The sequence below is a fragment of the Cynocephalus volans genome, chromosome 1 (assembly GCF_027409185.1).
Source record: "Cynocephalus volans isolate mCynVol1 chromosome 1, mCynVol1.pri, whole genome shotgun sequence".
Taxonomy (NCBI): domain Eukaryota; kingdom Metazoa; phylum Chordata; class Mammalia; order Dermoptera; family Cynocephalidae; genus Cynocephalus; species Cynocephalus volans.
In genome coordinates, this window is record NC_084460.1 from 3851935 (window position 1) to 3879425 (window position 27491).

A 27491-nucleotide genomic window follows, 5' to 3' on the forward strand; every position below is an offset into this window, starting at 1 on the left:
TGAACGGAAAATCTCTGCTCACGGCGCAGGCTGCGGAGCCCCGCTCCCGCCGCGCGCCCTTCACACGGGGGTCCCCCGCGGGGAGCGGGGCTCGCCTCCCGCGGCCACCGGCCTCCCTCCCGAGCCGCGCCTCTCCCCGCGGGGTCCCGGACAGGACCTCCGCCTCGTCGCCTCGGCCCTCCGCCCCGCTCAAGAGGGGGCCAGCCCGCAGCCCTCGCCGACCTGTCCGCGCGGGGTCCGAGGCGGTGGCGCGACGCCTCCATGCCGGCCGCCGGGCAAGCGGCAACCGCGTCCCGAGCCCGGACGCCGCAGCTAGAGTGGCAAATCTGGCCGGCGGCCGGACCCCGCCCCTGGCGACCGCACCCCGCACTGTCGCCGCCGCCCATTGGTCCGCGTGTCGGCCGCGCCTGCCTCATTGGCTGCTGCCTCCAGCCGGCGATGCGGGAGGGTTTCTAGGGGCGGAGGCGCCCGGAGCGAAAAGCGCCTGCGCGGGGGCGGGGACGGGGGCGAAGCGCCTGAGCTTGGTCCCCCGATCGCTGCGCCCAGCTAGGACCGAGGGCCGAGGGCGGAGGGATGTGTTCGCGTCAGCTACGGAGCTCCTTGCGGGCCTCGCAGCCGGAGGGAGTCCGTGGGGGAAGCCGTCCATCCCCCACCACTGCCACACACGGAGCTGCTCCCCTCATCCCTGCTATTTCTGCCCAGAGACCACCCAGAGCGCGTCCAGGGGTCTGTCGTGTAAGGATTTTCAGACCTCTGCCGCCACCTCCCTCGAGATCTGGCCCCTTCCCTGGTGCCAGAGGCCTTCTGGAACCAAACTGCTGCCCTCTGCAGCAGTCATTCCTGGTAAAATTCATCTTTCTTTCATAGCCTGGCCTCGCACTCAACTGCACAAAACGCCTTCAGCCTCCCCTACTCCAGCCCAAGCTTTTAGGTGCGCCCTACAGACAGACTCTCCTAAAGCACAGGAGAGAATCCAGAGAATCTTTCCATCTGCCTCTCTCTCTACTGCCTATGGACCATCTTCAAACATCCATATCCCATGAGATTCATTATCTAAATCTGTACTCTTCTGTCCAATAAATCATGTCCCCAACCATCAGTTCCTTCCTCGCTATGTACACATCTCATTAGAGTCCCTACAGAACATCCTGACACGTTGACTTTACAGCATTCCAAAGCCAAAGTTGTTTCCACATTGGTTTTGAATCCAGGAGTTAATTTTTTAGGAAACAAGGAACTTGGCACAAGCTAGAACACGGCGTTGCATTTACTGGGCCAACCTCCACCCAGTGTGACCCTGAATGTGGTTCACACTCCGTGCTTCAAATTCCCATCTATACATTAAGCAGCATAATCCCTGCTTGACCGAGCTGGGACTCGACCTGACACAGTAGGTTCTTAAATGCTGAATGAATGGGGTTGAATGAGATGCTATTTGTCTTTTTTTTTTTTTTTAAGATGACCGGTAAGGGGATCTTAACCCTTGACTTGGTATTGTCAGCACCACGCTCTCCCAAGTGAGTGAACTGGCCATCTCTATATGGGATCCGAACCCATGGCCTTGCTGTTATCAGCACCACATTCTCCCGAGTGAGCCAGGAGCCGGCCGGTAGGGGATCTTAACCCTTGACTTGGTGTTATCAGCACCACGCTCTCCCAAGTGAGCCACAGGCTGACCCTGAATGAGATGCTATTTGTATGAGTAAAAGGACAACTGAGACATTTTGCTGACTGGACAGTCCTGCATTAATTACAATAAGAAGTAGTGTTCTTCGAAAACTTTCCATGTTTATTTACATACAGTTTAAACAATTACTATACAAAAACATTTTTCCACCCTATTCAATATTTATAGATTTCTTCAGTTGGAAACAAAAACTGAAAACACAAGGAAACCTAAGTGACTCAGCTATGTCTCCTTTATCTCCTCTGATCCCACTGTATTCACTAAAATCGGGTTTGCCGTCCTTTCTTCATGTTGCCCTTTCAGCAGATGAACCAAGGTTGCGGAGGTGGCCGTCAACCATAAAAAGTCAGAGTTTGCTTTAATTTTTCCCATCTATCCAGTCATAGAGGAAGCTGCCATTGAGCCTGACAGAGTTGGTACTCAAAAGTGTGGGATGAATTAGTCTGAATGAGATGATTAAAGGATTAATGAGTAGTGGTTAAAGGAAACAATTAAGAAAGACCTTTTGTGGACAGGGCAAATAGGACAATATTGCTGCATCACGGACAGAAGCAGGATTCTCTAAAAACTTTCTGCAACAATTTACATACATTTTAAACAATTACTACAAGATATTTTAAATTTTTAAATAGTTAATACAGGAAAAATATGGAGTGAATAGTTCGTGACACTAAACTGTTTATGATACAAGGTATCTTAAAAAGCAAATCTGGGAACTGAATTTCCTTACGACTCTAGGCTCTCGTTAAAATTTTCTTTTTTTTTTTTTTAAAGATGACCAGTAAGGGGATGTTAACCCTTGACTTGGTGTTATCAGCACCACACTCTCCCGAGTGAGCCACGGGCCGGCCCCTAAAATATCTTTTTTCTACTATTATTTCCATTTTATTCTATCAATCTACTCTCTTGAGAGCTACAAAAGTGACTTTAGCAACTCTATAAAAATCAGCTGTCAATTCAATTTCTTGAGAGTGCTGATGAGAGAGACTGATGTCTGAGAAATCCATCAGTTTTTCACAAGGAACTGGCTTCTGCTCAGCTTCCCTCTCTCCCTGAGGTAAGCAAACATGTGCCGACGTCTCCTCCATGTGACCTTCATCCCATAATTCTCCTCGGGGGTGTCTTTAACCAGAATAGGCCCAGGATTTGGGCTGTTGGGAGTGCTAATGTGAAGGGAGCAGCCTGAAAGGATGTTTTCCCTCTGATCTAGGGGAATGGGTTTTTCCTTTACAGAAGATGATTCTGGGGTCTGAATGTCAGGTGGAATGAACACACAAGGTAAGTTCTGAAGTGTGTGTGCTGACAGTTCCCCACAGCTTTGGGGACTGAGCATTGGAACTAAGGGCCTTCTGGAAACATCCTTTTCTGATTGATTGGGGCATTCCCTGATTAAGGGGATATCCAATGTCTCTGAACTGGAAGAAGATTGTGGAATCTCAAAGGTTAGATATGGAAACTTGGAGGTGGTAGATTTTCTACTCGAACATCTTGCTTGGTCTCGGTGATGATGTTTCTTGTGGGCTGGAAGCCAGTTTTCTGCTGTTGTGTCAAACTGAGGAGTTACCTAAGGAAAAGGGAAAAAAAAAAAAAAAAAAAAAGTGAGGCGAGCCAACTACCAAGCACTAAGCTAAGAGAGGAAACTTATATCCAATAACCAGAATGCTAATGGGGGCCCACTATAGTAATGGACACAAAACAAAAATAGCTGTCTAATGGGATAATAATGAAAGGGATATGAGCTTTAAGCAACTTATTCCATGTTTCTGGCTTTCAGTTTCTTCATGTGTAAGAAAGGGGACAATGCCTCTCCGTTCCTCATGCCATATGGCTGGCTGCCACTTGTATAACTGTCTATAAACGTCATGAGGTCAGGGACCAGCAGTCTAGTTCACATTGACCCCCAGCACCTCGCAGAGTGCCTGGCACAAAGAAGTCCCTCAGTAAATAATGAATAGCTGACTGCAAGAATAGGGAGTGAGATCACGTACAGTCATGCACCACATAACATTTCGGTCGAGGATGGACTGTACATATGACGGTGGTCCCATAGATTGTGATGGAGCAGATAATTTCCTATTGCCTTATGACGTTGTAGTGCAATTTATTTTCTCATAAATTTAGTGTAGCCTAATTGCAAAGTGTTTTAAAAGTCAACAGTAGCACATTCACATTCACTCACCACTCACTCACTGACTCACTCAGAGCAACATCCAGTCCTGCAAGCTCCATGAATGTAAGTACCCTTTCCAGGTGCACCATTTTTTATCTTTTATACCATATTTTTACTGTATCTTTTCTATGTTTAGATATGTTCAGATACACAAATACATACCATTGTGTTACAGTTACCTATGGTATTCAGTACAGTAACATGCCGTACAGGTTTGTAGCCTAGGAGCCACAGGCAGTACCATATAGCCTAGGTGAGTAGTAGGGTGTGTAGTAGGCCGCACCATCTAGCTTTGTTTAAGTATACTCTATGATGTTCACACAATGATGAAATTGCCTCACTGCACATTTCTCAGAAATGTGTATCTCCAGGAATAGACAGTCTGCAGCATCACTCTCTCCCACAAATCATCCAAATTTACAACTATAAAAATGTAACATCTTGGGCCGGCCCGTGGCTCACTCAGGAGAGTGCGGTGCTGATAACACCAAGGCCATGGGTTCGGATCCCATATAGGGATGGCTGGTTAGCTCACTGGGTGAGTGTGGTGCTGACAACACCAAGCCAAGGGTTAAGATCCCCTTACCAGTCATCTTTTAAAAAAATAAAATAAATAATAAAAATGTAACATCAGCCAAGCCATGGCACTGGAGCTCAGGGGAGAAGGAGAAGAGAGCTACGGAGTTCATGAAGATGGAAGAAACTACGATGAGAGAAAGAAAAAGCTGCTCTGAGCATTTTGGGCCACAGCTGCTTTAAGGCTGGAGCTGCTGAGCACATGGAGCAGGAGCCGGCAGAAGCCGCAGCTGTGCGCTTCAGATGGAGTTACTTGGAGGCAGCAAGAGAGAAGAGGGAGGCCCCCAGGACAGCAAGACCACTAATAGGGTTCCCATAGACCCCCACAGGAGCGAGGAGCCAGAACAACTGAAAAAAGGGAGCCATTCAGAGGCTGGTGAGTCATCTCAAGGGACTGGCGCAGGGTCCGTCCCATGGGAAGTGTTTGGAGCACAGGTGGTGGGGGAGATAGGCCCACTGGGAGAACACTGGGACACAGCAAGGACAGCCAATCCGCCCCCCAATCAGCACAGGAACACTCAGAGGAGACTGGTCAGGAATGCAGAATTGCATGGGGTGCAGTTTGATGAAAAAACTCAGGCCCAGATCAGAGATTCTACAGAACACAGATCTACCGGGTCTCTGGAGAGCCAGAAGTACCTATAAGATCAGCCATTAAACTCTGAGCTGTACAAAAAGTCTTCCCTAGGGAAACAGCAGCAAAGCAGCAATTTAGCTCAACCACACAGCTCAAGTACTTGTTCCCACAGGAAGTTCCCCCCATGTCAGAAGTAAGCAAAGGACAAAAAACTAGTTCCAGCCCAGGCACACCACTAGCACCTTGGGGCCTGCCTGGGAACCAGAGGCTCGGATATGGGGACCAGACTACACTCCCACTTCCAAGCAAACTGCACCAGTGCCTCAGGGCCAGCCTGGGGACCTGAAGCATGGAGAAGGGGACTGGACCCCCCTCCCGCAACCAGGCACACGGAGACAGCGCCTTGGGGCCCACCCAGGGACCCGGGGTATGGAGTCGGGGACCAGACCACCCTCTCACAACCAGGCACAACATGCCAGCACCTCAGAGCCCACCCAGGGGCCCGGGGCATGGAGAAGGGGACCGGACCTCTCTCCCACAACCAGGCACACTACACCAGTGCCTCAAGGCCTGCCCGGGGACCTGAGGCATGGATAAGGGAACTGGACCTCTCTCCCACAACCAAGCACACCAAGCCAGCGCCTTGGGGCCCACCCACGGTCCCGGGACATGGAGAAGGGGACTGGACCACCCTCCCACAACCATGCCAGCACCTCAGAGCCCACCCAGGGACCCAGGGCATAGAGAAGGGGACCAGACCTCCCTCCCACAACCATGCACACCAAGCCAGCGCCTTGGGTCCCACCCAGTGATCCGAGGCATGGAGCCAGGAACCAGACCCTCCTCCCACAACAAGGCACACCATGTCAGTACATTAGGGCCCACCCAGGGACCCGAGGCAAGGAGAAGGGGACTGGACCTCTCTCCCACAACCAGGGACACTGTGCGAGCACCTCGGGGCCCACCCAGCCCAGAGGCATGCAGAAGGGGCCTGGACCCTCCTCCCATACCAGGCACAAAATGCCAGCACCTCAGGGCCCACCTGGGTACCCAAGGCATGGAGAACGGGACCGGACCCTCCTCCCACAACCAGGCACACTGCGCCAGTACCTTGGGGCCAGCCCAGGGACCTGGGACATGGAGAAGGGTACTAGACCCCTCTCCCACAACCAGGCACATGGTGCCAGAGCCTTGGGGCCTGCCCAGAGACCAAAGGCATGGAGAAGGGGACCAAACACACCCCACAACCAGGCATACCGCCAGTGCCAAGGAACATGCTCAAAACAGCACCTCCACGTGGGTGGCCCACCACAGCCACCACACCACAGCCACCACAATAACCATGGCTGCTGCAAAAGGAGCTAGATGCCGTAGCCACCACGCAGATAGTCCTCCAACCACTGGAGTGCATTCACACAAGAAGAGTCACCAGCAGAGACAAAGAAAAGAAGAGGATGTCTCTTTCCACAAAGCCCATTTCAGCGTGACAGAAGAAGCATGTGCTCTATGATAATATTGGGGGACCTGATCACATCTCTCAGCATTGGTCAGATCATCTAGGCAATAAGTTAACAGAGTATTCAGAAGGAGAGAAGAAATCTACGGCAATTAGAGCGGGGAGGGAATGCTGGAAGGGGAGAGGTTGGACAAGGGGCATAAAGAATAATTATGATTTGTAACAATATATATGCTAGTAATATTGATTTGATCAACATATCTCAATGTTCAACCCCAAAAATATATATAATTGATTTTGATTCAATAAATAAGATAAATTTTTTTAAAAAATAGAAAAAAAGAAATGTGTATCTCCATTGTTAACGGATGCATGACTATGAAGAAAGCAATTTACATAGAAAGCTGTATACATAATGAGTATTCAATAAATGCTCATTCCTAGTCTCACTACAGGATTCTAATGTTTAAATTTCTTCCACAATCCTGAAGCAAGTATTATGGTTCTTCCAAGCAGTCCTGAGCAAGGTATATTTATTAAATAACCCTAAGCAAAGCTTATGCTTTTGTCTGGCCCTTCTGCTATACTACTTACCCATCATTGTAGCTATGTTCTCTTCCCAGGCCTTTTAGACTGTCAAAATATGTCATATGCCATTTCTGTGGATTTTTTTTTTCAAGGTTCAATCCATTAAGCAGTAAACAGAGTACTTAGCTAAATGCTTCCCCTCCCACATAAAGTTCAGGGAACAATCTCATATTTTACTCATGCTGCCATCTGCCTGGCTCTCTCATCCAGCTCCTGGGCAGTGAAACTTTTACACTGAACTCCTTCAGAGGAATGCGGGGGGACGACTACAATTGCGTCTTACGCATACCTCAATTTGAACTGAGAAATGAAGAGATTCCAGGGAAAACAGCTGAATGCAGACAGAAAGAGGACTTTGCCTCCTTGTCCCTGCCCCACGAATCTTCTCATTCTTTGGAGGCTCTGGTTCAAGGGACAGAACAGTCAGCATTCTGAAAAGCCTGACAGAGTAGAAGTCAAAGTAACAATCCCACGGGCCTACCCAGGAAGTGATGGTACTGTGGTCAATGGGCTTGCTGGGCACCAGACGGGTGTGGGTGACTGGACGCTGTGGAGATCCATAGCGGTGTTTGGGGCCCTCCAGTGGTGGCTGGTGGAATAGCAGCTGGGCTTTCTGGGAACGTTGGCGGTGTTTTTTTCTGGGAGGCATCAATAGGTGAATGAGGAGCAGTTAGTAACCACATGGTGCTGGTTGCCTTCAGGTTGGGGGATAGGCTCCAATTCCAACCCATACCTGTAGGGAAGAAACAAAAGCTGGGAAAAAATAATCTAGATGATTCCCTAGCTCTTCTACCGTAACTACCACCCCCTACCTCAAGGCTGTGAGGAACACAGCTTCCTGTATCTACACCACCAAGCAAAAACACAGTATTCATATTCAACAACATTCATTCAATAAACATTTACTGAGCATGAGTTAAGTGCCATGCTGGGTGATAGGAATTTAAAGATAAATAATCATTTATTCAACAATCACATTGAGTGCCAAACACTTGTATATAGAGGTCCTTGTCTTCAAGGAGCTGAAAGTCCAGTGGAGGGAAACAGACAATTACAACACAATCTGAGAATACAATGTTTCCATTCACCTCAGGGGATGCTTGCTGGAGAGGGACATACCTGACCTAGGTATGGAAAGGCTAGGTGAAGCAAAAAAGCAGGAAGGGCACTCTGGCCTGAGGAACAGCATATGCAAAGGCACAAAAACATGAAGGAGTATTGTGAAATCAGGGAAAACTCAATGTAGCTAGACACAGAGTATGAAAAGATGAATGACAAAAGTTGGGGCTGGACATGGTGTCAGGGTCAGGTCAGAAAAACCATGTGAGGAGAATTCCAGTCAAGGTGGCGGAATACATGGTTCCCAGCGTCACTCTCTCCCACAAATCAACCAATTTACAACTATAAAAATGTAACATCAGCCAAGCTGGGGCCACTAGAGCTCAGGGGAAGAGGAGAGACCTACAGAGTTCATGAAGGGAGAGAAGCCACGATGAGAGAAAGAAAAAACTGCTCTGAGTGTTTCAGGCTGCGGCTGCTATTAGCCTGGAGCTGCTGAGCACATGGAGCAGGAACTGGCAGAAGCCACAAGTGTGCCTTTTGGATGGAGTTACTTGGAGGTGGCAGAGGAGAAGAGGGCCTTGCCAGCCCCCCAGGACACCAAGACCACTAACAGGGTTCCCATGGACCCACGCAGGAGCGAGGAGCCAGAACAACTGAAAAAAGGGAGCCACTCAGAGGCCGGTGAGTCATCGCAAGGGACTGGTGCAGGGCCCGTCCCATGGGAAGTGTTTGGAGCACAGGTGGTGGGGGAGACGGGCCCACCAGGAGAACACTGGAGCATAGTAAGAACAGCCGATCTACCCCCCAATCAGCACAGAACCATGCACAGGAGACTGGTTGGGAATGCGGAATTGCATGGGGTGCAGTTTGATGCAAAAACTCAGGCCCAGATCAGCGTTTCCACACAACACAGATCTACCGGGTCTCTGGAGAGCCGGAAATACCTATAAGGTCAACCATTAAACACTGAGCTACACAAAAAGCCTTCCCTAGAGAAACAGCAGCAATGCAGCAATTTAACTCAACCACACAGCTCAAGTACTTGTTCCCACAGGAAGTTCCCCATTTTAGCAATAAGCAAAGGACAAAAACATAGTTCTGGCCCAGGCACACCTTGGGGTGTGGGAACCTGCCTGGGAACCGGAGGCTTGGAGCCAGGGACCCGACCCCACTCCCACATCCAGGCACACCATGCCAGTGCCTCGGGGCCTGCCCAGGGAACCGAGGCATGGACAAGGGGACTAGACCCCCCTCCCACAACCAGGCACACTGTGCCAGCGCTTCAGGACCCACCCAGAGACCCGAGGCATTGAGAAGGTGACTGGGCCCACTCCCACATCCAGGCACACCGCCAGCACCTTGGGACTCACCAGGGACCTGAGGCATGAAGAAAGGGACCTGACTTCCCTCCTACAACCAGGCATACCACACCAGTGCCTTGGGGCCTGCCCAGTGACCCAAGGCATAGAGAAAGGGACCAGGCACACCCCACAACCAGGCACACCGCCAGCACCAAGGAGCATGCCAAAAACATCTCACCTCCATATGGGTGGCCCATCACAGCCACCACAATAACCATGTCTGCAGCGAAATCAGCTAGACGCCACAACCACCATGCTGATGGTCTGCCAACCACTGGAGTGCACTGACACAAGGAGAGTCACCAGCAGAGATAAAGAAAAAAAGAGGATGTCTCTCTCTACAAAGGCCATTTCAGAGCATCTGCTCTATGATAATATTGGGGGACCTGATCACACCTCTCAGCATTGGACAGATCATCTAGGCAACAAATAACCATTATTCTTTCAGAAGGAGAGAAGAAATCTAGGGTAATTAGAGGGGGGAGAGGGGAGGGAGTGGGGGATAGGGAGAGATTGGACAAGGGGCATAAAGAATAATTATTATTTGTAACAATATATATGCTAGTAGTATTGATTTGATCAACATATCTCAATGTTGAACCCCCCAAAATATGTATAATCAATTTTGATTCAACAAATAAAATAAATTTTAAAATAAATAAATAAATAAAAACCAAGTGAGGCCATATCAGTTTGGACTTTAGCCTGAGAAGTCAATGAAGATTTTTAAGCAGAAGGATGTGATCATACTTGGCTTTTTTTTTTCATCCCAAATAATTTCAAATATACACAAAACTAGGCTCAATAATATAATGGGTCCAATGTACCCATCACACAAGCTGCAACAACCATCAACCCATGTTCAATTCTGGCCAATCCTGACCCATCCACACCCCTATCCTCTTCCCTTACCCCTGGATTATTTCAAAGAAAATGTATTCTCAGTCATTATATAATTCCCTTTTTTTTTTTTTTTTTTTTTTTAAGATGACCGGTAAGGGGATCTTAACCCTTGACTTGGTGTTGTCAGCACCACCCTCACCCAGTGAGCAACCGGCCATCCCTATATGGGATCCGAACCCGTGGCCTTGGTGTTATCAGCACCACACTCTCCCGAGTGAGCCACAGGCCGGCCCTATAATGCCTTTTAATACAACTAAGTAAGTTAAATATTTACACACACACATATATTCCTTAATATTATCACATATGCAGCCAGTGTTCAAATTTTCACTTGTTTCATAAATGTCATAATTGTTTTGTGTCTTTTAAACAGATCATCCTTGCAATAGTATGAAAGGAGAGAACAAGTATTCTGGAGGTAGGGAGACTAGTTAGGTGTCATTTAAGTGAGAAGTGATGGGCACCTGAACCTGGGTGTGTCAGTGGAGATGGGAGACTGAGACAAAGGCAGTGTCAACAGGACCCAGAAAGTAATAAAAATCTCAAAAAGTGTTCATTGAATCTAGTAACCAATGGGATGCAAGTTTGAATGTAGTAGGTTGGTAAATGGGAGGTGCAGCTGAGCATGATACAACAGAGCAGACTGGTTCCACTACACATTCGTGATTCATTCATTCAACCAACAATAAAAAATAGTACACTCTGGGCCGAGCCCGTGGCGCACTCGGTAGAGTGCGGCGCTGGGAGCGCGACGACGCTCCCGCCGCGGGTTCGGATCCTATATAGGAATGGCCGGTGGACTCACTGGCTGAGTGCCGGTCAGAAAAAAACGACCAAAAAAAAAAAAAAAATACACTCTGACTTATGTGACCAGGCAGTGGAGATACAGGTAAGGGAAAAAAAAGGACAAAGTATCTATCCACAAGGAACTAACATTTTAGGGAGAACTCAGGTAATGAATACATGCATTTGTTCATTCATTCATTTATTTGACAAACATTTACCGAGTGCCTACCACATGGAGAAAAATCAAACAGAAGAAGGAGTTGAGCTGAGTGCTGTTTTAGACAGGGCTGTCAGGGAAGTCCTATCTGAAGAACTCATATTTGAGCAAAGACCTGAATGAAGAAAGAATAAGCAAGTGATGGGAAGATGGGAGCGAAGAATATTCCAGGCTGAGAGAACAGTTAAGTGCAAAGACCCCAAGGTGGGAATATGTCTGACTTGTTCATGAAACAGTAAGGTCAGGGTGGCTCAACTGGTAAGTGGTAGGAGATGAAGTAGCAGAAAGGCAAGTAGCAGTTCACGTTGACACAGGGCTTTATAAGCAAGGTTATGGATTCTGGATTTAATCTTAGTGTGATAAGAAGCCACTGAAAGGTTCTGGACAGAGAAGTAACACAATCTGATCTATACTTGTAAAACACGATTCTAGGCACTTTGTGAGATAAGTTGGGTTGGGGAGAAGAGGGGATGGAGAAAGGAAGCAGGGAACCCAGTCAGAAGGTTACTGCAGGAGTCCAGTGGAGATATGACCATGGTAGCAGAGACTACAGTGAGAAGTGTTGAAAATCATGACTTGCTGAAAGTAACCAGCCTCAGCAGTCCTGTTTCCTTGATCAACTCATTCTCCACAAAGATTAATTTAGAACTCTCCCACTTTCTTAAAACTTCAGAACACCCTTTTCTCTCAATAAATGGCTTTACTTCCTACTTGACAAAGAATACAGAAGACACAAAGGAAATACTCTCATTTTCTAGAAATCAAACATATGAACCTATGTATATCTGCATCCATCCTCTTTCTGCTCTAGGTAGAGATGAGTCCATTCTGCTAAGGCCCTCCCTGAAAGGACGAGTTGACACCAGGTGACGATCCACCGGAGAGAGCTCGTTTATTAGGCGGCACACACATATATATATAGGGCTTCTAGGGAAGGCTGATTGGCTTAAAATACAATCCCTACTTAGAGGGCAACCAGCGCCATGATGGGGTGTAGCCGAGAAGGACTTATGTGATCAGGGTGTGATCCCTTGGGGCATTTGGGTTCTTACATTCCTCGGTGTTATCCCTTGGGGCATTTGGGTTCTTACACTCCCCTCCACCTGTGCTTTGGAGCTATTCTCACTCTATAAACTTGTATTAAGCAATCTCATCTGCTCACATTTCAATAACCACCTGGAAATAGATGGCTTCAGTATTAATATATTCATCTTAGAATTCTCTAAGCCCAGGACCTATACATCCCGCTGCCCACTTGACATCAACTAGACGTCTCAAAGACACCTCCAACTCAGTGCGTTTAAACTGAACTCATGATCACTCCCCGAGCACACAACAAGGTGATTATCTTCCTGGGACCTTGGTCAGGGAATGGCATCATCATTCATCCAGTTATGCAGCCAAAAACCCTGACACTTCCCTTTCCCCTCTCCCCTCCAACCCCAAATCAAGCTCTGTCAATTTTGCCTTTTATACAGGTCTTCCATGTCTCTTTCTCCCTCCCTCTGTCCCTTTCTCTCCCCGCCTGGAGTATTGCAATAGCCTAACTGGTCTACCCTAATCCACTCTGGCACCCCCTGCAGAGCGACCTTTTAGAAATGCAAATCTGACCTTGACTCACTTGAGCTTAAGATGTTTGATTGGCTTCCTTTAGTTCCTGGGTAAGTTCAGTTCAACTAAAGCCGGCTTCGTCTGGCTCCAGCTTCAGCTGCCACCACACTCCATTCAGGTGTCTCTGCTCGCACTCCTCAGTCTCCAGCCTTTGTACTCATCACGTTTCCTCCTGCCACGCGGCCTTTGCACACACTATTCCCTCTGCTTGGAGCGTTTCCCTCCCTTCTTTGTATTTTTTGTTTTCGTTTTTGGCGGCTGGTACGGGGGATCCGAACCCTTCTGGGTCAACGGAATCTGATCTCACCAAGCTTCAGCCCATCAGGAAAACCTTTCCTGTCCCACCTAAGTCAAGACCTCCTTATCGTAAACACTCTAATCTGTCACTATCTGTTTATTTGATTGCCGGAAAACCTCGATGCCCGCCCCGCCAGGCCGCTTGCTCGGGCGGCAGGGACGCGCGGACAGGTGACTAAACGGAGCTCTGCGATCTGCCCGGTCCGAAGGCTTGGCCCGGCGTGTGGGGCCCCGACGGGCCGGCGCTCGGAGGTCTAGAGCCGAGGCGGGGTTTACAGCGTGAGCCCTTTTAGTTCGAGACGGGAGAAACCTGAGCAAAACCGCACGCAGCCCTGCGAGTCCCGGCGGGGGCCTAGAGGTCGCTAGTCGGAGGTGAGTGGAGTGCAGCCTCCCCCGGGGACAAGCCTCCTGAGAGCCCTCGAAGACCGTAAGAGAATCCTGAGGCGGCGGGGAGTGTCGCCTGGGACGACGGGGCTGGGGGATGGGACGGCGGCCGGGGGGAGCGGGTTCCGGCCGGCGCCGCGTCCCCAAGCCGTCCCTCCGCTCAGCCGCCCCGGCCGCGGGCTCCCCTCGGCTCCTCCCCGGTCCCACGGTCCAGTCCCCCACGAGCCAGCGCGGCCGCCTTACCCGCCGCCAGCGCGGCCGCCGCTGCTGTCCGGCGCCGGGCGTCCGAGCCGGAACGTCGAGACAAGGCCGGCGCCGATTGGCGACGCCCCGTCACGTGACCGCAACGCTCCGCCGGCGCCAATTTCAAACAGCGGAACAAACTGAAAGCTCCGGTGCCCGACCCCACCCCCGGCCCCGGCCCGGGACCCCCGCCCTCCCGGGATCCCCCGGGGATCCCGCCCCTCCCGCACCGCCGGGGACCCGGCCGGCCCGGCGCGAGTCCCTGCCCGGGACCCTGGCTCGGCCGGCAGGTTGGAGGAGGCCGGACAGCCCGGCGGCGGCGGCTCGTCTGGAGGTGAGCGGGGCGCAGGGACCGAGCAGAGGCGGGGGCAAGTCGTCCCGGCGCGGAGGCCAGGGCGGCCAGCAGCAGGGCGGCCAGCAGCAGGGCGCGGGACACGGGCCGAGGTTCGGGGCCGCAAAGGGAAGGAGGGCTCGGCGCGGGTGCAATTTTTTTTTTTTTTTTCTGCATCCAATCTCCTGGTCTTGGCCTTCTCACTGCTTTCTCAAAGCGCCCCTTGGCCTTCTGTGGAAGTGTGCCCTCTGCCTCCTGCCCACAGCCTCGGGACGGCTGGGGCGGCCCACTTTCTTAGCGCGGACTGTGGCTGGCATGAAGACTGAGCATGTTCTGCATTGAGTCAGAGACCAGCCCGCACACACCCTCCCTGGCTGTCAGGCGTTCTCACCACTAGACAACCCTGCCTCCACCTTACCCTTTTGCAGGGCCCTTCTCCTGATTCTTGAGAATGTAGCAAGGTTTCCCTGCTCGGGTTGGGGGTGGGGTCAGAGGAGTCACTCTGGAAGCCTCCCCAGCTAGAAAGTGTTAGCAATAAAAGGAAGAGGCTGGTCAGGAAGTAGAAAAGAAAATTCTTAGATATCCTGTGGAAAAGAGGAATAGTATCTACCGATTGATGGGGTTAGGGAGGGAGGCCTGGAGAGATATGAGACAGAAGTAAAACTGAGATTTGAAGGTAGGGTAGATACAAAGGATGGGAGGCGGTAGGGCAGGAAGGTCCTGTGAACCCTAAGCAGATGGCAAATGCCAAGAGTGCAATCGTTTTGGGGGAGATAGCAGGCATCCTAAAAAAGAGACAACCAGTTCCTCTATCTCTCAACTTACCTCAAAATAGAATTATACAATTTCACTTAAAGGCAGAGTATTCCATATATCTATTAAAATCAACAAAGCATTTTTTTTTTTTTTAAAGACTACTTTCTCAGCATTTCAAAACCACCTTAGCATATTGATGATAGCATATTCTAGCAGTCAGGAGAAGGGGAGATAGTCTTGGTTCTGGAAGAAAAGTTAAGTACCAAAATACGCTTAGAAAAGGAAAAATAAAGGAAAAAATATATGATTACAAAGTTAAAGTATTTGTAAGTACATGGCAAGTTCTAAAATATCACTATATAAATATTTTGCAAATTGTGAAAGAAAATATACATTTTTAAAATTAATACAAGGATAATAGCCTGTGAAATGAATGGCAACCCCTAGAGTTGTGTGGTGCACACTGTGCACTGTCACCTCTCCCAGGGTGATGGAGACGCAAAGGATTACTCAAAGCCCATTTGTCCAGAGCAGTGAGAGGCCCAGAAGGGGTTAATTCCAGGCAAATCTTTGAAGAGAGAAGAATTCCTAGGAAATAACCCCAAAGAGGTTTTCTCTCAGTTTAACACGGGTGGTTACAAAAAGAACAATGAGATAATTGTGGTACTTTCCCATCATAAGGTTTAGCTGCACCAAGGACATCTGCCCTTAGAGCAAGCATTTTACTGTTACAGTTTTGGGGTTTTTTTGTTTGTTTTTTTTTTAATCTACAGCGGAGACTTTAGTCCTGGGAAAGTTTTCTGTTTTTCCCAAGCTTAGCATTTCTATGTGCAATTCTAAAGTTAGGCTATACCTTAAACTACAGGGCTGTGGCCCCACCAAGCCACAGCCAGACCCTGTGAAATACATTTTCTTTATTAATGTTGGTGTCCTCCACACTGCACAACCTTTCCATGTGCCTTGAATAGAGAAATTTTCCTTTTGTATGAGGTTTTGTGAACTGGGAGATGATTTCTCCAGCGGTGTGACAATAGTGCAAGTACTATCTATCTCCTCTGATTCTATGGGCATGATCCTATCTGTTATTTACAAAGTAAGATGACTTAAAAATATAAAGGCTTTATCCTGTAATGAATTATGGGATAAAGTTTTGTCAAACTCGTAATTACCATATGTCCTCCATTCCTTACCCTACAGTCATTGCAAGTGATCTATCTGTATCGTTGTAGGCAATAATAGAGATTTCCACGTTTTTGTAGCTGTTCCACTTGTTTCTGTAGCCAAACATTCTTAAGCCTCCAGAAGAGACCTTTGGCAGTCTCCAACCCAGTCCCACTTTTCCCTTTAAGTTGCTTCTGTTTGCTGCAGTTAGTTTCCTTTAGTCAATACAGCTCATATTCTTATTGTCTTAGGTCTTTACAAAGGCCCAGGGAGCATTCACTTGGGCCTTTGGGCTCATGCTCCTGGTCATATGAAAAAGACTACCTTTTTCTAAAAGAACCCTTTCTCAGCATAACAAATCTCTGACAGCTGCTGTTCTTTGCACTTTCCAGGGTACACGCTTGTGATTCTCAATGGAGAGTGAAAGCACAGATTCATAATGAAAACGAGCCCCCATCGGCCACTGATTCTCAAAAGACGGAGGCTGCCCCTTCCTGTTCAAAATGCCCCAGGTGAAACATCAGAGGAAGAACCTAAGAGACCCCAGCAAGAGTCTAGTCAAGGACAGGCCTCCAAGGAAATGGCAGAGTCCAACTCTTGCAAGTTTCCAGCGGGGATCAAGATTATTAACCACCCTACCATGCCCAACACCCAAGTAGTGGCTATCCCCAACAATGCCAATATCCAGAGCATCATCACAGCTTTGACTGCCAAAGGAAAAGAGAGTGGCAGCAGCGGGCCAAACAAATTCATTCTCATCAGCTGTGGGGGAGCCCCAACTCACCCTCCAGGACCCCATCCTCAAGACAAAACCAGCAATGATTCCAAGAGGACAGAAGTGATCCCTGAGACGCTGGGAGCAAAACCTGTAGCTAAGGATGCGAATCTTCCTAGAACAACTGAAGCCATTCCTGGGCAGAGACAGGAGAGCTGTGGTAAGTGGTCTACAAGGCAAAGGGGTGAGGAGCCCAGCCTTTCCTTTCTGGTGGCAAGATCTGCAGTCAGTCATGCTGATGCTTGCAACAGACAGGCATCTAGCATCACCCAAGGGAAAGTCTTGTCTTTCTTCATCCTGAAACCTTGACCCAGATCCTTTGGGCACTGTTGAAAGGGCAATAATAATTTAGCATTTCTATTGCCTTCTTTACATTGGAAAAGGTCTTATTTATTATTTCTGCTTATCCTTTCCATTGACCTGATAAGGAAGTAAGAATCTTTCTCTGTCTTAATAAAGGAGAAATCTGAAGCATGAAGAGGAAAAGTGAGGGCTGGCCCGTAGCTCACTTGGGAGAGTGTGGTGCTGATAACACCAAGGCCACGGGTTCGGATCCCATATAAGGATGGTCGGTTTGCTCACTGGGTGAGCGTGGTGCTGACAACATCAAGTCAAGGGTTAAGATCCCCTTACTGGTCATCTTTTAAAAAAAAAGGAAAAGTGACCTTTTTTGTGCAGATAATCAATAACTCTTTTGTAAGATTGCCTTGACTGATCTCTAAGGTTCAGTGTGGCTGAGATTGAAATGCATTTGAACTATGCTCCCAAATGTCTCCTGAAATCCATGATGTGGCAGAATAAGTTAGAGCTACAATAGATTCTGCATGTATTCCCTGTCCCTAAGGGTAGAGGTTTTGGAGAGATGATCCCTAACCACCAATTTTGATGGGCCTACTGGGCATTAACCAGACAACTAAGTGGGGTCTTGGATTATTATCCCTCTAGCTGGTGGTGAGGCAGCAGGCTGCACTCTTGACAACAGCTTAACCAATATCCAGTGGCTTGGAAAGATGAGTTCTGATGGACTGGGCTCCTGCAGCATCAAGCAAGAGAAGGAGGAAAAAGAAAATCGTCACCTGGAGCAGAGTCAGGTTAAGGTAAACTGTTCTGTTGCTCACTTGGGAAGTCAGAGCCCATGCAGGGAATTTCTAAGAAGGGAAATGGATTGAGTGGCCCACTGGAGCAGAATTTCCAAGTTCTGGCATTAGCACTCCACTTAGTGCTATTCTGTATGACTTTTGACCTACTTTTCTGCCTGGGATCTTTCTTTCCCCCATCTATGGAATTTTCTAAGGACAAATTCCCTTTGCTCACTCTTATTTCCATCGGAACTTGGTTTAGTGTTCTGCTCTCAGTAAGTACTTAGTAGGTATTCAGGAAATAATTAAGAGGTCCTAGTTTGGGAAGCCACTTGAACTTTAAAGAGGCATCCCAAAAGTATGAATTAAATATAGCATCTTTAACAAGATAGTTTTATTAGAAAATATAATATTAATAGCAAATAAATTGAGTTAGATATGAATTTTAAATACTTCCCCAGCAATCAAAATTGATCTGACCCAATTGAGTACTCTGATTATTTTTTTTTATACAGTTGCCAATATCAATATCTAGCTTCTGTTGTATATACCCTTTAATCATTCATTCAACAACTTTCAAAAGTGAAATTTTATATGGATGTGTACGTAAGTATCACTTGAGCTGTATGCTTAAAATTTGTGCACTTTATAAAGTTATATCTCAAGTTTTAAAAACACGACTGATGGGATCTTTTGCTAAGACTTAGCCAAATGTGCGTTTTGCAGACGTTTGTCACATGCTCTTGGGAATGTTTCTCTCATACAAACATTTTCTATTGAAATGAGATGGGTTTATTCACATCACATCCGGAGTAGAAATGGGACTAAGACCTCTCTTGACCTGCAAGTCCAAAAGAACGGGCATGGTGTTAATATAAAATGAGTGCTTTGAGAATCATAGGATGCACCCAAACTCTCCTGAGTAAGTTTCAACTAGAAGAGACTGGACTTTCTCTTATTATTGGACAATGTTTTCAACAAAAGGGATGATGACTGAGAAGCAATTCCTTATTGGCTAGGGTGTAGACGAGATCATCTCCAAGATCCTTCCCAAGCCTAAAGTTTTATTCTCTGGAATAGTGATCTCAGATGAGTTTGTTTCTAGTACAATTTTATGGGATAAAGGTTTCTCCAGGGGGTGTTTGTCAAGGGGCCAGGTGGGGGTGGTTCCTGTGAACTCTTCTATGTCATTCCCCTGTCTCTTTACCTTTGACTTCTCAGGTTGAGGAGCCCTCAGGAGCATCAACATCCTGGCAGGACTCTGTATCTGAGCGGCCGCCCTACTCTTACATGGCCATGATACAATTTGCCATCAACAGCACTGAGAGGAAGCGCATGACCTTGAAAGACATCTATACTTGGATCGAGGACCACTTCCCCTATTTCAAGCACATTGCCAAGCCAGGCTGGAAGGTAGTATGTCCCATAATAGCGAAAGTCGAGGTCACTCTGGCCTGATGGTTTGTCTCTGGTGCTGTGCTGCAGTTTTTTCCAGTGCTCTAGAGCAGCACTTGAGTACGAAGGATGCTAGAACTGTAAACAAACTTATCTTTTGTATTGTGACTCGCTCCTGCTGAATCTAGGCAAACCCATTGAAAAGAGCTCTGTAACCACTTTGTCTGTTACTACGTAAGGTTTATGGAGAGTCTTCAATGTAGCACCAAGCCCACCTTTGTGCTGCACTGAACAGCAGTCCTAGGTACCAGCAACTGGAGTGACTGAGTAGTTTTATGAAAAGATCTTAATGGAAAAGAAAAAAAAACACAATCTGTGAGCCTCATTATTATCCAAGATTCAACTCCAGAAATGTCACATATCATTTCTAGGGGACAGGGATTTTCTCTTCATTTTATTCATGGGAACACTGAGTTGCCTGAGAGTCTATGTAGCTCACACTGTTGGTCATTGTCAGAGCCACAAATTAGGTCTTCTGACAGGGGCTCGATGCCAAGCCAGGGGTGTTTTGTTTTATTTTCCCCACAGTAGATCTCTTAACTTTACACCCTTATGTCAACTTAACTTCCTAGATTCTTAATTTCTCTCATCCGCCTACTTTCCCAATGATTACTGCTTGACAGTCTCTCTCCACTTTCCTAGCTTCTGACAGCTATCCAGGTCTTTTCTTTATCACTAGCCTAAGGAGTGGCACCAGTCAGTCTTTATCTCCTTGGAGTGGATGGGTTTATGGCTGAGGGAAACAGCTCTGCAGTGTGGTATGTCAGGAAGAGAGCTGCCAATAGACAAATTTACAAGGACACAGGACAAAGCCTGTGCCTAGCACAGTGGGAGAGACCTGAGTCTGATTTATTTCACTATTCATTTCTTCTTCTCTTTTTTGTGGCAGCTGGCCGGTACAGGGATTGAATCCTTGTTAGTTTCAAAGGTAATATTCTGAAGCTAAAGTAGCTTGTAAGTGGTCATCTTTCTCTTCTTTCAGAATTCCATTCGCCATAACCTTTCTCTCCATGACATGTTCGTTCGGGAAACGTCTGCCAATGGCAAGGTCTCCTTTTGGACCATTCACCCCAGTGCCAATCGCTACTTGACGTTGGACCAGGTGTTTAAGGTGAGTGTCCTGAATCCATCTAAAGAGGGCCAGAGCTGGAGGTAGTAATAACTATGTTAAAAGGAAACAAGCTCTTATTTGATCAGCGGAGAGTTAGAAGCCAGCCAATTAGTGACCTGCATAAAAGCCGCTGAATTAAGTACAGTTGATAAATACCAAATGACACACTTTTGTGCTAGACCAGGGCATGGAAAGGACTGTTCTGATCCCTAATAGATGACTTCCCAGGGCACTGTTTCCCTAACTTCCCTGTGGATAAGAATTGCCTGAGAATCTTGTTAAAATGCAGCTTTCCAGACCTCTTTCTTGGGGTTCCTAATTCAGTGGTTCTGGGATGGGCCCAGGAACTTATATTTTTAACAAGCATCTCAGGTGATTCTTACAGAGAGAGTCTGGGAAACCTTGCTCTAATAAAGCCCTTCTTTGAGGCTGGAGACCAGAAACTGAGCCACCAGAACATCTTTTCAGGAAGAAGCTATTGTTTTGGGATTTCAGAGTGCCCATCAGGCTGCTGGTAGCTATCACCATATTCCTGGGAGGGACAGTTGTCCAGGGTGTTCCTCGGCCTCAATTGGGAATAGGCGTTCTTCCGAGTCTGGTCAGATTGATCACAGTGGTGGTAACTGCATTTAATTTCTCTCCCACAATGCCTGGCCACCACCAGCCACTGGACCCAGGGTCTCCACAGTCACCTGAGCACTTGGAATCAGTAAGATTCTTTCCCTCTGGCTCGGGGCTTAGCCTTGTTTTCCTTTCACTGCTCAGCATGGCTTTAGTGGACAGAGACAAGATATGATGCGGGGAAGGGAGCCCACAGCTATGTGACCCCAGCCCTAAACGCAGAGCACCCTGAGGCTCCTGGGAGTGAGGGACACGAGGCTGCTGGCAGTGCCCCTTGTCCTCCACTCCCACAGGCGTCACAGTGCGCTAGGCAGAGAAGGCACGACACCGGCCTCGCAGGTGGCAGTTTGTTCTCACTCTTCTAGCCGGCTTTTCTCTGACACTCATGTGGCCACATGCTTTCGCCTCCCCTGGGTTTGGTGAGGACACATGGAGGAGGTGGTGGGACTGTCCTGCCACCGTGCATCTGTACGCTGCCCACCTTTCCCACTGACCAAGGCTTTGGAGGTTGTGCTTGCCTGCATCCGTCCCCTCAGATGGGCTCTTTCTCTCTGGGCTGTCGGTTAGCTTACGTGCACAGTAACAGAGCAGCTGGCGGGGTTTTGCCTCTCCCTTCACCTTACTAACTCAGGTTTCTTTCTCTCCTCATCTGCGACAAGCAGCAGCAGAAACGACCCAATCCTGAGCTCCGCCGGAATGTGACCATCAAAACTGAACTCCCACTGGGCTCACGTTAGTATGGGAGAGCTGGCCTCAGGCCTATCCTTCTTCTGGGGGAGTATCTGCAGGGAATCAGACCCTGGGATTCTGCTCCCAGCTCAAAGGGATGTGAACCCAGAGAAGGAGAGCGAAGCTCCTGGGGCTGAGAAGGGGTGTATCCCTGCTCCCCCTGTTCCTGATCTCCCGTTTCCCCCTAGGGCGGAAGATGAAGCCACTGCTGCCACGGGTCAGCTCATACCTGGTGCCCATCCGGTTCCCAATGAACCAGCCACTGGTGTTGCAGCCCTCAGTGAAGGTGCCATTGCCACTGGCAGCCTCGCTCATGAGCTCAGAGCTCGCCCGCCACAGCAAGCGAGTCCGCATCGCCCCCAAGGTGAGTGTGCTCTATTTTTCCCTGAAGAGAGATTCTAATCAATTTGAAGTATTGGACCTACAGCTTGCAAAGCCCTTTGCTAAGTGTTCCTTGAGAAGTATATAAATCTAGTGGGATAGACAGAGCATAGAATCACAGGAAAATTTAATAGCATTATAAGAGCTTGAAAGGAATTTGGATCACAATGTAAGTGGTGTCAGAAGGCCCATGCATACCTGATGAGTTTATAAGAATTCGCACAAGAGTGATTATGAGAGATTGGCTGGGACGGTCAAGGAAGAGTTCAAAAGTAAGGTGGGTCTTAGGAAGAAGTGGATTTCGGTGAGCACAGGTATGGAGAGAGTATTCTCAGGGGCAGTGCCGCGGAGGCACGAAATGCCAGTTTGTCCCTACTACTAGGAGAGCAAGCGGATGGGTCAGGCTAGCTCAGGGCTTCTCAGCCTCAGTCCTACTGACATTTAGGGTCGGATACTTCTTTGTTGGTGGAGGGGTGCTGTCCTGTGCATTGAAGGATGTTTAGCAGCATCCCTTGTCTTCCCCACTAGATGTCAGTAGCACTCCGCAGGTGTGACAATTAAAGTGTCTCCAAACATTGCCAAATGTCCCCAGGGTAGGGGGGATCACCCAATTGAGCATCACTGGTGTAGCTTGAAGAGAAGGTGAGAAGGACAAGTTAAGACCATAAGGTTTCATGAGTAGGGGCTGACCTGTAGCCAGAGGAAAAAGTCTTCCCCCACCCTTTCATGGGATGGAAAAGCATGGCCTCTGGACATGTTTAGACAAACTTGCATTTGCTTTTATTTTTATTTATTTTTTATTTTTTTTTAAAGATGACTGGTAAGGGGATCTTAACCCTTGACTTGGCGTTGTCAGCACCACACTCTCCGAAGTGAGAGAACCGGCCATCCCTATATAGGGATCTGAATCCTTGGCCTTGATGTTACCAGCATCACACTCTCCCGAGTGAGCCACAGGACGGCCCTTGCTTTTATTTTTTTAATTTAAAAAATGTTTTAAAAATATATTACACATAAAATTATACATGCTATATGTAGTTTTACATGAATGCATCAATGTCATTGTAGCATGTGTACTGTTTTGTTTTGTTTTTTTAAAAGGTGACCGGTAAGGGGACCTTAACCCTTGACTTGGTGTTGTCAGCACCACGTTCTCCCAAGTGAGCTAACCAGCCATCCCTATATGGGATCTGAACCCGCGGCCTTGGTGTTATCAGCACCGCACTCTCCCAAGTGAGCCATAGGCCAGGCCTCTACTGTTTTGGTTTTAACGCAGTCTTTTTTTTAACCCCTTCTTTGTTTTGGCTCCCCTCCCTCTCCCAATCTTCACCTACATCACCCCCGCTCCCAAGGTAACACATGTTGACAATTTAGTATGCTTTCTTCAATATTTTATCCATGCTTTTAGTAAAATATACATGTCAATAGCCATTTTATACATACAGCACAGAGAACATGGAAAATGTAATCAAATTACACACACATTTGTACAGTCTGTCTTATTCTAACTCGAAGACACTTCATGGAAGTTTTTAAAAGTCCCTTGGCATAGTTCTCACTCATTGCTTTTTCGGTTTTCTTTTGGCAGCTGGCCAGTATGGGGATCTGAACCCAGGTCCTTGGTGTTATCACACCATACTCTGACCAACTGAGCTAACCAGCCAGCTCTAATTCATTGTTTTTTAATGGTCACATAATATTCCATGGTGTGCTTATACCATAAATTTTTCAACCATTCCACTTGGATGGCACATTTTGTTTCTAGTTTTTTGCCCTATGGACAACACTGCAAGTTTCTTTCTTACTAGTTCTTTTATTTCTGTCGGATAGAGTCCCAGTCATCAGACTAACGAGTGAAAAGGAATTTTAAATTTTGCTTAATATTGCTAGATTGCTTTCCAAAAAAGCTGTGATAATTCACATTTTAACCAGCAGTATATGACAAGATCTGTATCTTTGCCAGCAATAGGTATTATTAGTCTTTTTAATATTTGCCAATATAATGTGTATAAACGTTATCTCATTGTTTAGTGTTACCTTTCTTTGTTTATCAATAAATCTGAGCAACTTCTCACTGTGCTTGGTCACTTGGAATTGTCCTCTGTGAATTGCTTATTTACCAACATTGCCTACTTTTCTATTAGGTTTTGTTATTAATTTGTGAGGCCTGTTTATTAAAATATGAACCTATCTTTCATGCTGAAGAGATTTTTCTACTTCTGTTGATTGTTTGTTTCTTGACTTTGTTTATGGTATCTCTTGCCACAGTAAAATTTTAAAATTTTATATAGTCAAATATTGTTTCTCTTCTCTTTTACCGCTCTGGGTTTCCAGTCTTGGTTAAGAAGGTCATCCCCACCCTCAGATTATACATGTAGTCTCCTAGATTCTCTTTCAGGATTTGTATGGTTTTTAATTTCTATGTTTAACTCTTTGTATATGAAGTCAGATAGGTGTCCAATTTTATTTTCTCTCAGATGGATGCTAATTATGCCAGCACCATATTAAATACTCTCATCTTTTACCCCGGGAAGTGAACTACCTCCTCATCATATGTCATATTCTCATATTTAATAGTTTTTAAGACTTTTAGAAGACAGAAAGCCGGCCCGTGGCTCACTCGGGAGAGTGCGGTGCGGATAACACCAAGGCCACGGGTTCGGATCCTATATAGGGACGGCCGGTTCACTCACTGGCTGAGCGTGGTGCTGACAACACCAAGCCAAGGGTTAAGATCCCCTTACCAGTCATCTTTAAAAAAAAAAAAAAAAGAAGAAGACAGAAAGAGGGTCTGTACCAGTATGTCACTTATCGTAGTCGTGATTTTCTGTCCTACCTGGTGACAGTGGGTTGAATCGGAAGGCCTCGAGAGCTCCCTTGCACCTTATCTCTGCTTCCCTTTCAGGTACAGCTAGCCGATGAGGGGATTGCCCCTCTCCCTACTGCAGGACCAGTGAAAGAGGAAAAACTCTGTCTTGGAGAAGGGCTTGCTTCTTTGCTTCCAGTTCAGTGCATCAAGGAAGAAGAAATCCAGCCTGGAGAAGAAATGCCACACCTAGCGAGACCCATCAAAGTGGAGAGCCCTCCCTTAGAAGAGTGGCCCTCCCCATCCCTGTCTTTCAAAGAGCAATCCTCCCACTCCTGGGAGGATTCGTCCCACTCTCCCACCCCAAGGCCCAAGAAGTCCTACAGTGGGCTCAAGTCCCCAGCCCGGTGTGTCTCTGAAATGCTCATGATTAAACGAAGGGAGAGGAGGGAGCTGAGCCGTTCTCGAAGAAAACAGCATCTACTGCCTCCCTGTTTGGATGAGCCTGAGCTGCTCTTCTCGGAGGGTCCTGGTACTTCCCGACCATCCACAGAGCTCCCTTTCCTGGCAGACTCCTCTGAGCCTGCCTCCCAGCTTGGCTACTCCCAGGATGAGGGAGGACCTTTCAAGACACCCATTAAGGAGATGCTGCCCATCTCTTCAACCCCGAGCAAATCTGTCCTCCCCAGAACCCCTGAATCCTGGAGTCTCACACCCCCAGCCAAAGTGGCAGGGCTGGATTTCAGCCCAGTGCAAACCCCCCAGGGTACCCTTGGCCCCCTGCCTGACTCCTTGGGGCTGATGGATCTCAGCACCACCCCACTGAAAAATATTCCCCTCTTTGACTCACCCCGAGAGCTCCTCAATTCAGAACCCTTTGACCTTGCCTCTGAACCCTTTAGCAGCTCTTCCCCGTCAAATATGGAGGTCCCCAAGCCAGGCTCTCCAGAGCCACAGGTTCCCAGCCTTTCAGCCAATCGTTCTCTGACAGAAGGCCTGGTTCTGGACACAATGAATGATAGCCTCAGCAAGATCCTCCTGGACATCAGCTTCCCTGGCCTAGAGGAGGACTTATTAGGCCCTGACAACATCAACTGGTCTCAGTTCATTCCCGAGCTACGGTAGAAACCTGCCCTTGCCCTTGCCACTCAAGCCGTCCACCATTCTGGGCACTTGTGGCTGGGCAGTCCCAGGCTCAGTGCACCCCAAGCCCTCTGACTGAGGACAGCGGGCAGCGACTGTTCCGCTCCCATGCCAAGGCAGCAGTCACACCTTAGCCAAGAGAATCCAATTCTTCTCCCTGCCAGCAGCTGTTAGGTGGGAAAAGCAAAAGCAATGGTCAAAGGGGATTAGCAGCTCCGCAAACTGTTTCCAGTCTGTGCCCTGCAGTCTCTCACCTTCCCTGCTCCTTGCAGGACAGCCTTGTAAATAGTGCAAATTCTGCAAATTCTCCTCTAATTATAAATGTAAGCTAATTTGCCTAGATCGTTACCTAGAGACTGACAGGAGGTAAGTAGGATGACAAGGGGTTTCAGATTGCTTTTCTTCCTTGCTTTTAGTTCCTAGAAAAGGGAGGACCTGAAGCACACAGTTTCTTCCAGGCCCAAGGTTCCTGGCTCAAGGGTTCTTTACCCTAGGCACCAAGACAAGTGGATCTGCTTGCCGGGGTCCCTCTCACTGCCCCTCCCTCCAACCTCCCCATGTTTCCAAGTCAGCTTTGCTGCAAAAAGAAATCCTGGGTTAAAAGGTCTCTTGTATTAGGTTAAGAGTTGAATTTGGGGTGGGGGGATGGATGCACCTAAAGCAAAGAGTGTGAGCACCCAGATGTGCCCCCATTAGATGTTTCTCTGATAATGTCCCTAATCATGCCAGGGAGACGAGCACTGATGAGAACTCGGGCAGAGGCTTGAGAAGGCTGAAAGGGCCCCTGACCTGCCTGCTTCCTTAGCTTGCACCTCAGCTCTGCAGAGAGCCACCCTGGGCCCCAGCTGACCACGTGTACGTGAGCCAGCTCAAGAACACTACTGTAACTACCTACTCAATAAAATCCAGGGTGGAAATGCTGGTCTCTGGTCTGTTGGTGTCTGGTCCCTAAGGTATGAGGAGGGGTTGGACAAGAAAGGGACTGATGGTGGAGACAGTGGTAATGGGGAAGGGAAAAGTCTGAAGCAGCAATTGAAGGACAGTGCAAAGGGCTTTAGCATGAAACACCTCCCTCCTGCACCATTCCCAGGCGGCACACACCTGTCTAGCATGAACATTGCTGGTTTTCCCAGTGCCGGTGCTGCACAGCCGGCCTCTTTTTCCCTGTTGCCTTGGACCTTGCTCTTTGAGACCTCTGGACCTACTGGATAACTTAGGCCTTTGG

At 47.9% G+C, this 27491-nt stretch overlaps 2 protein-coding genes across 14 annotated transcripts; one reads left to right on the top strand and one right to left on the bottom strand.

Moving 5' to 3' along the window:
• Positions 1 to 1841: 1841 nt before the first annotated feature.
• RHNO1 (RAD9-HUS1-RAD1 interacting nuclear orphan 1) lies at positions 1842 to 13985 on the bottom strand. Of its 3 annotated transcripts, none has more exons than XM_063111584.1 (3): positions 13919 to 13985; positions 7536 to 7787; positions 1842 to 3251 (listed from the first exon to the last, which is right to left on the bottom strand). In XM_063111584.1, the coding sequence occupies exons 2-3, from the start codon at positions 7701 to 7703 to the stop codon at positions 2694 to 2696; spliced, it is 726 nt and encodes a 241-aa protein (XP_062967654.1). In that variant the 5' UTR covers positions 7704 to 7787; positions 13919 to 13985; the 3' UTR covers positions 1842 to 2693. The 3 variants fall into 3 exon arrangements, with proteins under 3 accessions (XP_062967654.1, XP_062967663.1, XP_062967644.1); XM_063111593.1 differs by lacking the exon at positions 13919 to 13985 and adding an exon at positions 13005 to 13865; XM_063111574.1 differs by lacking the exon at positions 13919 to 13985 and adding an exon at positions 12995 to 13865.
• A 2620-nt stretch (positions 13986 to 16605) lies between these two features.
• Positions 16606 to 26248, top strand: FOXM1 (forkhead box M1). 11 transcript variants are annotated; one of them, XM_063102225.1, is made up of 8 exons: positions 16606 to 17101; positions 17887 to 18038; positions 19242 to 19433; positions 20458 to 20586; positions 21251 to 21295; positions 21867 to 21939; positions 22125 to 22300; positions 25223 to 26248. In XM_063102225.1, the coding sequence occupies exons 1-8, from the start codon at positions 16606 to 16608 to the stop codon at positions 26246 to 26248; spliced, it is 2289 nt and encodes a 762-aa protein (XP_062958295.1). The 11 variants fall into 11 exon arrangements, with proteins under 11 accessions (XP_062958295.1, XP_062958303.1, XP_062958313.1 ...); XM_063102233.1 differs by having other exon boundaries at positions 21870 to 21939; XM_063102243.1 differs by having other exon boundaries at positions 16606 to 17098.
• The last annotated feature ends 1243 nt before the right edge of the window (positions 26249 to 27491 follow it).